General features: G+C 35.9%; 1 protein-coding gene across 2 annotated transcripts in view; it reads right to left on the reverse strand.

Annotated features, from left to right (window-relative positions):
• Positions 1 to 11,322: 11,322 nt before the first annotated feature.
• RAMP1 (receptor activity modifying protein 1) overlaps positions 11,323 to 13,782 on the reverse strand; it is an 841,435-nt gene continuing 838,975 nt past the window's right edge. For both annotated transcript variants that reach the window (XM_044075699.1, XM_044075698.1), the window contains exon 3: positions 11,323 to 12,637. In XM_044075699.1, coding sequence (XP_043931634.1) covers positions 12,382 to 12,637 — 256 coding nt within the window. In that variant the 3' untranslated portion in view covers positions 11,323 to 12,381. The remainder of the gene's footprint in view (positions 12,638 to 13,782) is intronic.

Raw genomic sequence — 13,782 nt, forward strand, 5'->3', positions numbered from 1 at the left:
CTTTCATTTAGGACCCCATTCTTCCCTTTGCCTATACTCTGACATCAATCCTTTATAGGGAATGCTGTCTCTAACCTGCAGTATAATTAAATTCTTGGCATCTTCCCATTCTATACCTTTCCCTCTCTAGTTATTTGCTCCCAATAACTTGGTTCCTTTTTCAGCCAATCCAATACATTCCAGCCCACTCTTACCTATTGTCTGTATACCTAATTGCAGTCATTCCTATTGGCAGAATATCTTTTCTCCATTCCTGTGTTGTCTTAGTTCTTAGAATACTTTCTACTACTTTATGAATATAATATTCTGTATGATTATTGTTATTCTCCTTAAAGATCTACATCCAAAATCCCAGTCTCTCCTTGTTTCTTGAGCTTCTCCTTGTTTTATCATTATTTTATCATTATTACTTTACTTTTCACTTTGAATTACAGGTTTCTGCTTGTGTTATGTAAAGAGCCTTAACTGTGTAGCTCTGAAATGCCCATTCACATCAGGTAATCCCAATCTCCCTTGTTCTATTGGAAGAATGAATTTATTCCAGTTGACTCTTGCTGTTTTCCCTTCTGAGATAAATTCCTTCAGCTCTTTATTAATTGCTATCCACAACTTCTCCTGTGGTTGATAAAAATATGCTTGATCTGTGTATAAGATTAAAGGGACTAAAAGCATGTTTAACTGCTTGTATCTTACTATCCATATCCATATAAATATAAAGCTTCCAATTTTTCAGTTTTTGTATTGTATTTTGTTTAGTCTCTTCTCACATATCCGTAGTTGCCACACCAGAATCATTTTAATTCATACTCCTAAATACTTCATGTTATCATGCCCCCCCATAGATATGGATATTGCTGAACCAGTTCATGTGTGGGTGCATAATTTACCACTATTGCCTTTGTTTCGGCTTCATTAATTTTGTATCCTGAAAAGGTCTGAAACTGTCTCAAAATGTTCAGCAATACTGTAATATTCTTTTCTGGTTTTATCAAGTATAAAATAATATCATCTAGAAATAGAGCCAGCTTTTCTTGACTACCATACCAATTATAGCCTAGAATTTCTGAGTCCCTTATTTTCTAAATATAATGCAAATAAGAAAGGGGAAAGAAGACATCCCTGTCTGGTTCCCAGAGGAATCCATCCACTTTAATTTTCACCTCTGAGTCCTTATATATCCTCCTAATCAACATTATAATTATATGAGGGAATGCAAATGCTTCCATTGTCCTGTTCATAAAGTCCCAGCATATTCTGTCAAAAGTTTTCCCTGCATCAAGACTCACCAACAACAGTTGTGCTTTCTTACATTCTGCTTTCCTCTGGATTATCAATGTTCTGTTAATGTTGTTGAATATTTGCCTCCCCTCCACAAAACTATATATATCTATTTTGGTATCACATTTGCCATTCTTTCAACCACTATAGACATAAACACTTTATAATCATTGTTTAGTATTGAAATGGGCCTGTATGAAATCGGATCAAAATTTTACATATCCAGATGCCTTTATCTGCATTTCTTCTCAAATATCTTTGGTGCTGCTTTTTTATAGATCTGTTTTGCTTTCTACTTTGCATAAGTATTGCACCACATTAAATCTGATTTTCTTTCCCATGTCCATATTTCTTCTTCAGATATCTTACCCTCAAACTGTTTCTTCTTACTTTGGGAACTCATTCTTTCATGCTGGGACATAACCTGTGTTAGACTTTCTGCATGAAATCCTTCACTTTGCAGGTATTCAATAACTTTATTTTCTATTTGTTTAACTTCTACTTTACTAATCTTCTGTTCTACATTCCCCCTTTATGATCTGATTTTTTGTATTGTGAAAGTTTCCATAGCTGGGTGCCTTTGCCTTTATTTCTCTCTAAATATCTTTGGAGTTGCTTTTTTTGTAGTGATTAGTTTGACTTTCTCCTTTGAATAAATATTGCACCATATCAGAGCTCTCTTTCTTCCCAGTGTCCTTGTTTCTTTTTTATACCTTTCAAAAATCTCTAGGTTTTGTTCTTTATAATTTTGCACTTCCTCTGCCACTCTGTTTTTTCAAGCATCCTAAAGTTTCTTGATCTATATACTGTTTTTCATGAATCTGTTGTATTAATGAACACAAATTAGCATTTGAAGCTTTCGACAGTTTTTCTTATGCAAGTATTTTTCTTTCATTTAATTTTCCTCTTAATCTTTTTGATTATCTTCTGTCTAGAAATTCTGGGCTTCTTGCACAACAGTAACAATACATCATTTCTTGCTTATCTGCAAAAGTCCAGTCTATCATCTGTATGGATCTTTTGTGGCCGGGCAGTTTTTGTGGCTTTTGTGGACTACTACTTCCTTTTAGAATGGAGTGGGGGGCATCCTTACACCATTGTAGGAATGTTTCCGTATCTTGAACAGTCTACAATTTCATTTTTTTCAGTCCTGGCTGCAGTGCACCTACCATGATTGGGCACATTTTTATCCTGGGTCTTGTGCACCCAGCTGTCTTTTTTTATTTTTAAATCACTTCTCTCCATAATATATGTTATGTAACATGCAGTCTATATATCAGTGTCATCTTGGTGAGATTTTGTAAAAAAAGGGTAATCTTCAAGAATATACTCACCAAGACATGAGGATGAATTCAATTCCGACAATACTACTCTCCTTTTCTTGCTGATTTTATCTTCTCTCCATTCAGACCCCTATCTCTTCATTTGGATCTTTTATCTCTCTATTATGTCCCAATGTCACATGAAATAATTGGGCAAAGATTAGAAGAGTAAGTGCTTAATTAAAAGGAAGAAGCAATCCTTCTCTAAAGTAAGTACTGGTTCATACAAAGAATCATTCTTGAAGAGATCCAGTCAGATTTTGCTGGGCTGATTAATATAGCTAGCTGCATGCAGTTCTTGGCCACTTTTGTATAGAATAGTTAAGCAATCAGACACATTTTCAAATATGGCTACTCACTGATGCCACATGTTAGTGCACTGTGTTCAGTCCTTAATCTGTAGAATCACACATGACATATTATGTGAACTGCAGAATTCAGAGCTGTATGCGAGTAACAGAATAAAGGCTGTTACTATCTGCCAACATGTTTTGGTCAAAATGATCCTGCACCTGTCTAGACTACCTTAGAGATTTTGCAGGACAACATAGCTCCACCTCATATCGTTGATGTATATATTTGTTGACAAGCCACAGTATTATTTGAAAACTAGCAACTGTATTTAAAATGAAAAAAAAAAAAGCAGGGCAATTGAGACAAAAAAGCAGGACATTTCGGTTCACAATGCACACTGGTGGGTACTTTACCAAAATACAAAATAATGCTTACAAAATTCAAATTGACCTATCCCAGTATAAAATGAAATGATACAACAAAGCAAAACCTGCCTGGAAAACGTTAAGACTATTATTTTGACCGATAAACAGAAACAAATGCAGGGAATGAACACTGTCATTCCTAAAGGCATAAGAAAATGCATGGCTCTATTCTTAGAATGGATGCTACCTAGCAGAGAACAGTACAAGATGAACTGACATGGGTTCTTCAACTGTCAAAGAGCTTCAATAGCAACTTCAGGGTCTGCACTCTTATGAAAGTGTCCGTGCTTTTGCAGCTGATATGGTAGGTCAGAAAGAAAGAAATGCTGTCAGTGACTTTGTTGCAGTGCATTTGTCACTTGCCCTGAGCTATTTCAGCAGGAGATGTACAGGTAGGTAGTAGGGAATATTGAGGCCAAGCTTTTGCAATATAAATTCAAAAATAGTCGGAAGATAAGTAGGGTGCACTGTTGATGAGATAATTTCTTTATTTGGTGCAAGGCATCCTGTGATATCAGTGAGGAATTTGTATACATTTATGATTATTGTAAATAAAACCTGATAGGAAGGAAGATATGGGAGACAGGGTAGCAAAAGGAAACTAAGGCTGGTGTTAGGTTTTGTTAAGGTAGACAAAGAGAGAGATAGAGAGAGGTGGGTACTGGGTAAGAGTATAAGCATAAGGGTAAATTCAGGAGGTCATATGGTAGATGAAGAAAGAAAAGACAGGGTGATGATGGGTATCTGGCAGACTTTTATAAGCTGACAGAACATCGAATTGCTAATGCTCTACCAGTGTCACGTAAACCCCCCTGCCCTCATAGGAAAAGGCATATGTAGTAGTTCTCCTTAGGTGGCAGCAGGGTAGGATTGAGACAGTATGATGCAGGTCAATTTCTCTGATTAATATGATATGAAGATTTACACTAGGGATCTTGTGGCCACGATACAGCCACTATTTATTGAATGCAGAGCAGGAGGGCTTCATGAAGGGGCATATCTTGAATAACCACTGATATTTCCTTTTAGATTTCCTGAAAGCTACAGAATTTAGATTCCCACTATTGGCACCAAGTGGATTTAGGACAGGTTATAAAGCAGTGAGATTTTATTTGACATAAGGAAAGCTTTGATACTGTCAGTCTTAAAATATAATGGTCTGGAGGAGATGTTCATTACGATGGCCATGTATATTTATGGTGTTCCCAGCTCAATAGTAGTACAGAAAAGTGGCAAATACAGGTCTGTTGACATCAGAAGGGGTACTACACAAGGGCATCTGCTCTCACCATTATAATTATAACTAGTAGTTGAAGTTTTGGCAAAATGAGTTGTAATGAAATTAAAGGAGGAGGCACTTATGAGGGGTATAAAAAAATCTTAGTCTGCTGAAAAGTGACTGTACAACACTATTTTGAAATGTAAAATGCAGTTTGCTGAGTGTTCTGAAGGTATTTTAGTGATTTAGGCATCAGTTTGGTCTGGAACATCACCCTCTTAAATAAATTGGTGTTCTAATGGGGAAGTGGTTCAGTCAAAGTACTGATTCATTCATGTTTACAAAAAAAAAAAGTGAAATACCTAGAGATGAATATTCACATGACTTGACAGGATATGGTGTTGCAAAACACTGAGCAGTTAAAGGGACATATAAGTTGTTTGTTAGGTAGATGGGTACACATAGTGTACCTACTAATGGCCCTGAGCAAACTGGTGAAACCACTAGTATCACTGCATATATAATATACAGCCAGGCATATACCTGTGTATTACTGCATATGTAATATACAGCCAGGCATATACCTGTGGATTACTACATATATAATATACAGCCAGGCATATACCTGTGTATTACTGCATATATAATATACATCCAGGCATATACCTGTGTATTACTGCATGTATAACATGCAGCCAGGCATATACCTGTGTCTTACTGCATATATAATATACAGCTAGGCATATAACTGTGTATTACTACATATATATAATATACAGCCAGTCATATACCTGTTAGGCCTAGTGTGCAGAGAGAAAAAACTTTGAGCTACTGTGTGAGAAATGTATATGCAGAGGAAGGGAGATATGTTTGGCTGGACTAGACACACAGTGTTGAAACTGAAATGACAAAGGGTTATATTGGATTTTACAAGATATATGGCAGCTGTTAAAATTGCCAAACTGCAGCAGGTGTTAGAAAACAATGTACCCAGATGGGCGGGATGGGAAAATAAGAACATAGGAACTAAGGATTCATAAAATAGCTACAGTAGTATGTAGGACCAGAATACTGATGGAGAGATGGTGCAGTGAACAGTTACAGTGGACAGAAGTGGTACTGCCTGAAGGAATGTGGTTAGGGGAGCCTAGTGAAAAAGCAAGAGGTTGATGTGCAACCTTTGGAGTCAGTTGAGGATTACACAGTAGGCAGCTATATGGAAGTCTTTTCTCAGATACAAAGGGATGATGTACCAGAAGGATTATAGATGGATTATTTCAGTCTGTTTAAACATTTGGGAGCTGAAGGGTATATGAAGACGATGAACCAGATGGTCGATGTACACTTATTTTATTTATTTATTTGTTGTATGGAGGACCAATGGAAGAGAGATTATTAAAGTGTCTGAAGATTTTGGAGCAAAAGAGGAATTGGTGAGTTTTATAAGACTTTTTGGAGGGTTAGACATTGGAATGGGATGGTTGGAAAGCCAAAGGGAGATGGAAAGAGGACTGGGTATGATTAGGCAATGTAGAAAAACTGGCCTTGTAGGCAACTAACTGCAAACATGGCACAAGTTGCATGTAACAACTAATAAGTCAAAGGTATCCCTTAACTGAAAGTTGTCTGACACTTGTTAGATATGTGGCCATGAAACTGTGTGGGAGTTTTCATGTGGTAGGCACTAACTCAGGAATTTATAAACTTTGGCTTAGTCTTGGCTCATTGATTTTTACAAATATATTTAAGAAAGCATTATTATGGGGTTTGGTGGGAGTGGACAAGAAGGGAGAAGAGAGTCACTGGATGAAGAATGAAAATATTGGGTAGTTACTATGGGTAGGTGGGTAAAAAATGTGATAGCAGGGGCTGGAGGAAGCAGGGAAAGTCCTGAAATGTTAAGAAAAATTTTACACAATGGTTGGAAAAGACTGATGGGGACAAGTGGGGTGGCAGAAGGAATGGAAAACTGGGAGGGGTAGAGTAAGGCTGGCAGAAATCTATGAAACGTATAGAGGCCTACCACTGCTGTAGTTATATTACAAGAAGTGGGAGGAGATATGCAGATATTTAGTGTGGAGGACAACCTTAGTCCATTCTGTGATAATGTGGAGGTTTCTGATGGGTGTTTTTTCAACTCTTTTTGAAACTGTGGACTATAGTATCCATTCCACCCATAATCTGGTAGGTACTGGGATGTTTCTGGTGGCACTGGCCATTACGAACTGCCTTATCTGGGGATTTTGAGAGGACTTTGAAGGGCCTACCACCCACAAATGTTCAGCATTTGAAAAGTTGTGAATATATTCTTAATCAGATGGATTGTGAGATTTTATGACATGGGTATATCTTGCTTTGTTAATCCATTTAGCCATCATTCATTTACCTAACAATCATTGTTGAGTTTTACCTGAAGACTGTTATTGCTATTATGCTTAGTAAACTAACTGAGACATTTTCTGTTTACTTTATCACATTGTTAGTGTGGGGTTGCTATGTCCAGGCTGGGAAGAGCTCTGACTTGTAGGCTGGGCTTGTTGCACTTGTATTCTTGCTTACTATTCTGCTTTTATATGCATAATTCTTGGTGTTTTTTTTTTTTTTTTTTACTCTTGATTTGGCTGGATATCTTTCCAGGCTTGAATATGTTGTTGCTATTATTCTGATAAAACTAGTAAACAGGGGTTAAAAATTTTGGTTCACACAAAAACACTTCTTAATCCTGAGAAAAAATCAGGCAAGCTATTTATTTCACTTAGCCTATATAGCTGTTTGGGTGTCAAATATGTTAGATGTTGCTGCAGAAAGCAAATCAAACGATGCCTGCATTATAACAAGGCTGTGTTTGATCAGGTAACCCAATGGGTAGGATTCTCATTTGTCAACAGATTACTAGTTCTTCTCTGGTACAGATAATTTTCTCTTTCCTAAGTCCTAATAATATCTCTCAACCTCTTACTGCAAGAAATCTGGACAAAGCCTTACATGGGGGGCAATAGCCCAGAGCTAGGGACACATTTTAAACATTTCTCCTATAAACTTAGAAAGTTGGTGAATAACAGGATTTGTGTTAACACAGATACTCTGAAGGCAATGAAGTCTGAGAGCCACAACTCAGTATGTACGGATCTCAATCCTCAGATCATCCCAGTGATTTGCCAGGAAGCCACACATTTTATGAAGAAAAGACCAAAAATATGAGGCAAAAAGCTGGCCATTCTCTGAAAATCTTGACAGTTGACAGGTATAGTCCTAATTGACAGTTCCAAAAGTAGCCTGTAATTCAGTTATAGCTATTAACTCTTATAAATGGTCTCACTTTAACTGCAGTACTGAAATTCACGCAAACACTAATTTTCATGGTTATTTCAGAATTCCAGGATATATAATCATACTGCAATAAGATAAATTCAATCAGTTCTGCTCTGTATTAAGTCATGGTTCTTGGAGTACACGGTGAAAAATCATCACTTTTGCAGTGGCAAAAAATACTGTTATAATTACTAATTAATTAACACTACTGCAATTCCCTGTGAATAAACTTCAGTGAATTGGAACTCAAAGGTGTTTTTAAAAGTCCAAAAACTGACTATAACAACCCCCTAAGGGGACACTTCTAGCAAACTCTTCCAGCTCACTGCTTTAGAATGACAGAAGAATGCAAGTAGAGTAAAAGTATAAATGTTTTCCAAAAATTAGTTTGATTTTAGATTAGAATCATAGCACAAATCTTCATAAAAAACTAGTTTCTTTGCAGAATAGGCTGTAATCTTTTCTTTTTGAATTTTATCTTCCACGACAAAAAGAATCTCCTGCTGAGGATTATGGATCGCTAATGAAAAATGTCATGTGCAGGTAGAGATAAAGGCAGAACAAAAGACATTCAATAGTTCATGTGCAAACCTGAAAAGTTAAATAATTGTTTTTTTTTCAAAGTGATCCTTGTAAAAAAGGAATTAAATGCATTGCAATTTGTTTGAAGATGTTTCCTGAATGACATAATCTTAGCCAGCTCTAAAGGAAAATGCTTTGCATACTGAAATGTAAATTATCCATTTGTAAAGGATTAACAAATACCTGTAGAGCAAATGCATGCTACCTTTAGAGCCTGTATTGCCATTTTGAAATCAGAACCTTTGAAATGTAATGTTTTCTGAATTAAAGCAGAAAAAAAAACTTGCATGTCTGGGCATATCACCTTGTGCAATAGTATATCATGACAGGCAGAAGAGTTAGATAATTCACTTGGATGACATAAACATGTAACTTTGCCATGCCCTGTTTTTAATTGGGAGGAGAGTAAACACATTGCAACACCCAGTATGAGACCAGCAAGCAGTCAGAATCAGTTCATCGTAATGTTAAGTTATTCCTATAAATGAGCAACCACCTGAATAATCACATCAGGGCAATTAACTGGTAGTGACAGAGGGAATGCGATGAAATTTTCCAGAGTGGGTGCTAAAACAGGCAGGTCAGTTCTGCCAGTCTGTCAAAATATTTTTAGGAAATCACACATCTTTCTGTCTCACTGCCAATATCTGAGAACTTTCAGCTTAAATAAGCTGATTTCTGCATCTTAAAAAAAAATATGCAAGGCGAATTTAGGCTTCTGTGTTGCAGACATGTTGACTAAAAAAAAGTTTCCTTGTTGGACACATAGATGTGTAACCAAATATATTTAAATGTGCCATCAGATTTATACAGGGTATATAGGTGACTTTGGCCAGATAAGAATTTAACACATCTGCCTGATTTTGTCCAATCCAAATCTGGATAGAATTGGACAAATGCTAGCATATCTTCTTTAAACAGATTTGGAGCGGACATATCAAGGGTACATTTCCAGCATCTGAGAATGTTTGCTAAGACCCTACACACATTAGCTGAAATTACTATTCAGTGGTTACTGGACCACAACCTGACTAGCATAAAAGGGATACAGCAGGTAGGGTATATGCCAAGTCTCTTGAAGTACTAGTGGATGAGGTTCACAAGTTTTGGGGGTGTTTGCAAGTCCAGACCCTTTGGAAACATACTGCAGAAATAACATCTCAAATTATTCAAATCACTGCAAAGTCACAGCTCCCATATGGATACTGAGAAAGTCTCTGCAAATATAAGAATGACAGTCACTCGGGTACAAGTCAAGCTCATATATGGATACTGAGAAAGTCCCTGCAAATATAAGAATGACATTCACTCAGGTATAATTCACAGCTCCCATATGGATATGGGGAAAATCCCATGCCAACATAAGAATGACATACACTCAGGCACATGTCAGAGCTCCCATATGGATACTGAGAAAGTCTCTGCAAACATAAGAATGACATACACTCAGGTACACGTCACAGCTCCCATATGGATACTGAGAAATTCTCTGCAAACATAAGAATGACATTCACTCTGGTACATGTCACAGCTCCCATATGGATACTGAGAAATTCTATGCAAACATAAGAATGACATTCACTCTGGTACATTAGCTCCTCTATTTATCAGTTAAAACAAGGCTACACATAACATCTGAATGAAAACCTTTGGACCAGTTATCTATAAAAGATTTGTAGTGGTTTGTAAAGAGATATGCTATAGTTATTAGTCTTGAAACTCATCCACAAAAGACCTTGGGACTTTTAGATTATATCTGGGGTCATTATAGTGAAAACATTCAAAGGTAATGGGGACAAACAACTTTACATTTATTGTCTTAATGAGCTTTATCCCCCTGATATGTATAACTAATTGAAAAGAGGCAGGAAAACAAAATACCTCATTAAGACTGCCCTTCATTCTCTTCCCCCACCACTTTCTTTCATTAGCCTAATCCTATGTACCTCTCCATGAGTTCACTTGTGCTTATTTAGAATCAGTAGAGAGTTTGTGTTTTATTATTTACTGTCATTTAATGTGTGAAAAGTGCTCTGTTCGTTGGTGTGATTGTATTAGCTATAGCTGCTGTTTAATGTGCATGTTCTTTCCAGTGCTTAGAATTGCACAATTTATTGCAATAAATAAATGAAATTATGATTTAACGTTCCATCAAATCCCAATTGCTGTTTTCACATGGGACTTAATGTGTGTGGCTTGAAGAAGATGCTTGTATTTCCTGTTTATCCTTATCTAACTTCTCTGTAACATATTTGTATATATTTCTGAATATAAACTGTATTCTTCATAGGTTTGAAATGTGAGACTGTAACTTGTATGTTAATACAATTTGTGCATATACTGTAACTTGCTTATTTTTATTTGTTTGTAAGTTTCGAGCTTTTCTCCCTGAGCCTCTGCTGAAAATGGACATGTATCCTGTCAGACTGTCCTGGTCAACAAATTTAAAATAAAATAAAAAATAAATAAATAAATTGGAGCACATTTTCTGACCTATTCAGTACCAGTGAGTGTGTGTGTAGAAGTAGAACTAATATATTCTCTTGCATCATACTGTGTCTAACAAGGATATAACAATGTACAATACAAGTATAACATCCCTTTAAAAAGCTTCAAATTATAATTTTGTAAAAGTCACGAAAACAATACACTACTTCTGAAGAAATGGCATGGAAATGCAATGCGGTTTCATGGACAAAAGTGTAGTCACCTGAATGAGGTGCTCTGAATATCCTTTCCAGACTCTTATATTTTACCTTCAACTATGACTTACAGTATGGCCATTAATAAAATGAAGACACCACAAATTATACAAGATAAAAATATTTACCTGAACATATAAACCAGTCAATATTGCATAGTATTTTAAAATGCCAAAAAGAAAATGAAGGAAATTCTAGATGAATTTTCTTTATTCTGTTCAATGTTTTACTGTGCAGAAGTGGTGCCCTCAAAACTTATCCCATAAATTAGACTTCAACAGTTTTGTGGTATCTGCTACTAAAATAAAAGGTTGTGACATGAGATGGAAATATTAGATGACTATTTTTAATCTACAGCAAAATTCCAAAACAATTGTCTTTTTCTATCAGTTTTCAGCAGCATAACGCAGACTAAGCATAACAAATAAATAAAATAGGATTTGCCAAATGAGGTCATGTTTTAGTATAAATGACCAGCCTTTAGTTTTACTGCTGCATGACCATAGCAGTAACACAATGACCACGACATAAACTTTGATGCTACTGTGTACAAATGGTAAGAAATATATCCAGCAAGCCGAGAATCGTGGTAATATGTAATACAGTCCTATAGCTTTCACATAGCATGAGAAAAAATATGTCTGCAACAAAACTCTTCATTTTACTCAAAAAGTAAATACACATGTTTATTTTAAGGATATAAATGTGGTCTACTTATACTTTAGTTATCCAGTATTTATAAAAAAATCCTGTGCACATTAAAAATCAACTAACAAATAGTCTGTTAAGGAGTTACCACTGCAGTTCTATTTATATTGAGAAATAGTAGCCACAATATAATACTTTCATTGCAAGATAATAGTGATGTTCATGGGATTTCCAATAGTTACTCTAGTTCAGTATTATAGCATAGCCTGTAATTTGCCTTTTTAGCATATTTACAGAGCGGCATTAACATTCACTTTACATCTCTTATTTGGAACATTCTATATACTGCATCTTTCTGTGATGTTCATAATGCCCAACTCATTTGACAGTCATGCTGCAGCTTTCATATTTATTTCTGTCTGATATAAAATATAGAAAGTGTTTTGCTGTCCTTTGATATTCGATCCTGCAGAAGTTTTCAAATGAGTATATGCTGCTACTGCTACAAACACCAAGGGAACTTAACCTCAACAGAAGTTGCTTCAAGATAGCATCAACATTTCAACTAAAAAATATTTATTTAGCAAGAGCTTGTAGCTTTACACTATTCCTTCATTGTATTTGCTTCTCCAAACCACCAATGCAGTCATTAGGAGTGTGATAAGCATGGGAACCATGATAAATGCACACAGTACATTATTTGGAGGATCTCTAGGTGCCCTTCCTGTCAGAGGACAGTTCTTGAAATAATTTCGATGTATAGTTATGAAGAAGTCATCCACAACTTGATTGGGCCAATAACATTTCAATTTCTCCGCTATCAGGATAGTACAGTTTGTAAGATCACCATAAGAGCTGTAAGTAAAAAAAGCAAAAAACATAATTGTGAATAAGAAATAGGATAAATGAATCAAAGCATCATGGAATTAAAAAAAAATTATAATGCTTTCAGAGACTTTTCAGATACTTTAGACATATACAGGCTGAAGTTTCCTCAGATATTACTGGCAGTCACAAATATGTTCCACCGAATGCTAAATTAAAGAACAGAATTTTACTATATGTATGTACATTCAAAATATGTGCATGTGAATATGAGGTAATAGACAAAACTACACCTGCATGAAGATACAAAACCATAACAGTGCATTTAAACAGATGCAAGATTCATTGCTGCCAGAGATCATAAACATGATTTGCAAAAAGTAGCATGTCCACAAAATTCTAGTCAGATATTTTCAGCACTAAGTCATATATACAAGGTTGGGGTCTTGAACTTTTTCAGGCTATAGATACAGACACACACACACACACACACACACACACACACACACACACACACATATATATATATATATATACATATAAATAAATATATACACTCATACACATATGTCTTTTAAAGCTTCAGTCTCCTATAGATTATGCATTTTAGTGCATTGTCTCTGCCTATTTAGGGGTTCAGAAAAATGAAAGAGGCAGGGTGTGCCCCTTTTGTAACTAAACTACTACCTAATGGAAATTGTTCCAATAAACACACACACACACACACACACACACACACACACACACACACACACACACACACCAGAATAAATCAATATGCACACAAATTAACTTAAGCTAAATGAAACCTTTCCAGTGACTGTTAAAAATAATGCTTTTTTTTTAAAGCCAACTTGTCAGTTTCTTTCTACCCTTCCAAAGCTTAGTCTCCTGCAAGAGGACAAATATTCTTTTGGTGATTTATCCAAGTTAAGTTTTTTTCTTAAGAGGAACAATCACCCTCTTGTCAATTCAACTAGTTTGGATAATTATAACTGTGCAGTATTCCCAAATTAAAAGCAGACGTGGCAGGCTGACAATACTGTCCATCAAAGATAAACTGAATCTGTTCAAAGTAACTTTCTCCAAACTGAGCAGGGATTTGGGTTTGCTCACCTCTGGAGAGGGGGGGGGGAGCAGACACAAGCACAATAGTCTCCCTTACCCATTACCCA

This window comes from Protopterus annectens, chromosome 6.part1 (assembly GCF_019279795.1).
Source record: "Protopterus annectens isolate FY-2018-M chromosome 6.part1, PAN1.0, whole genome shotgun sequence".
Lineage (NCBI taxonomy): Eukaryota > Metazoa > Chordata > Ceratodontiformes > Protopteridae > Protopterus > Protopterus annectens.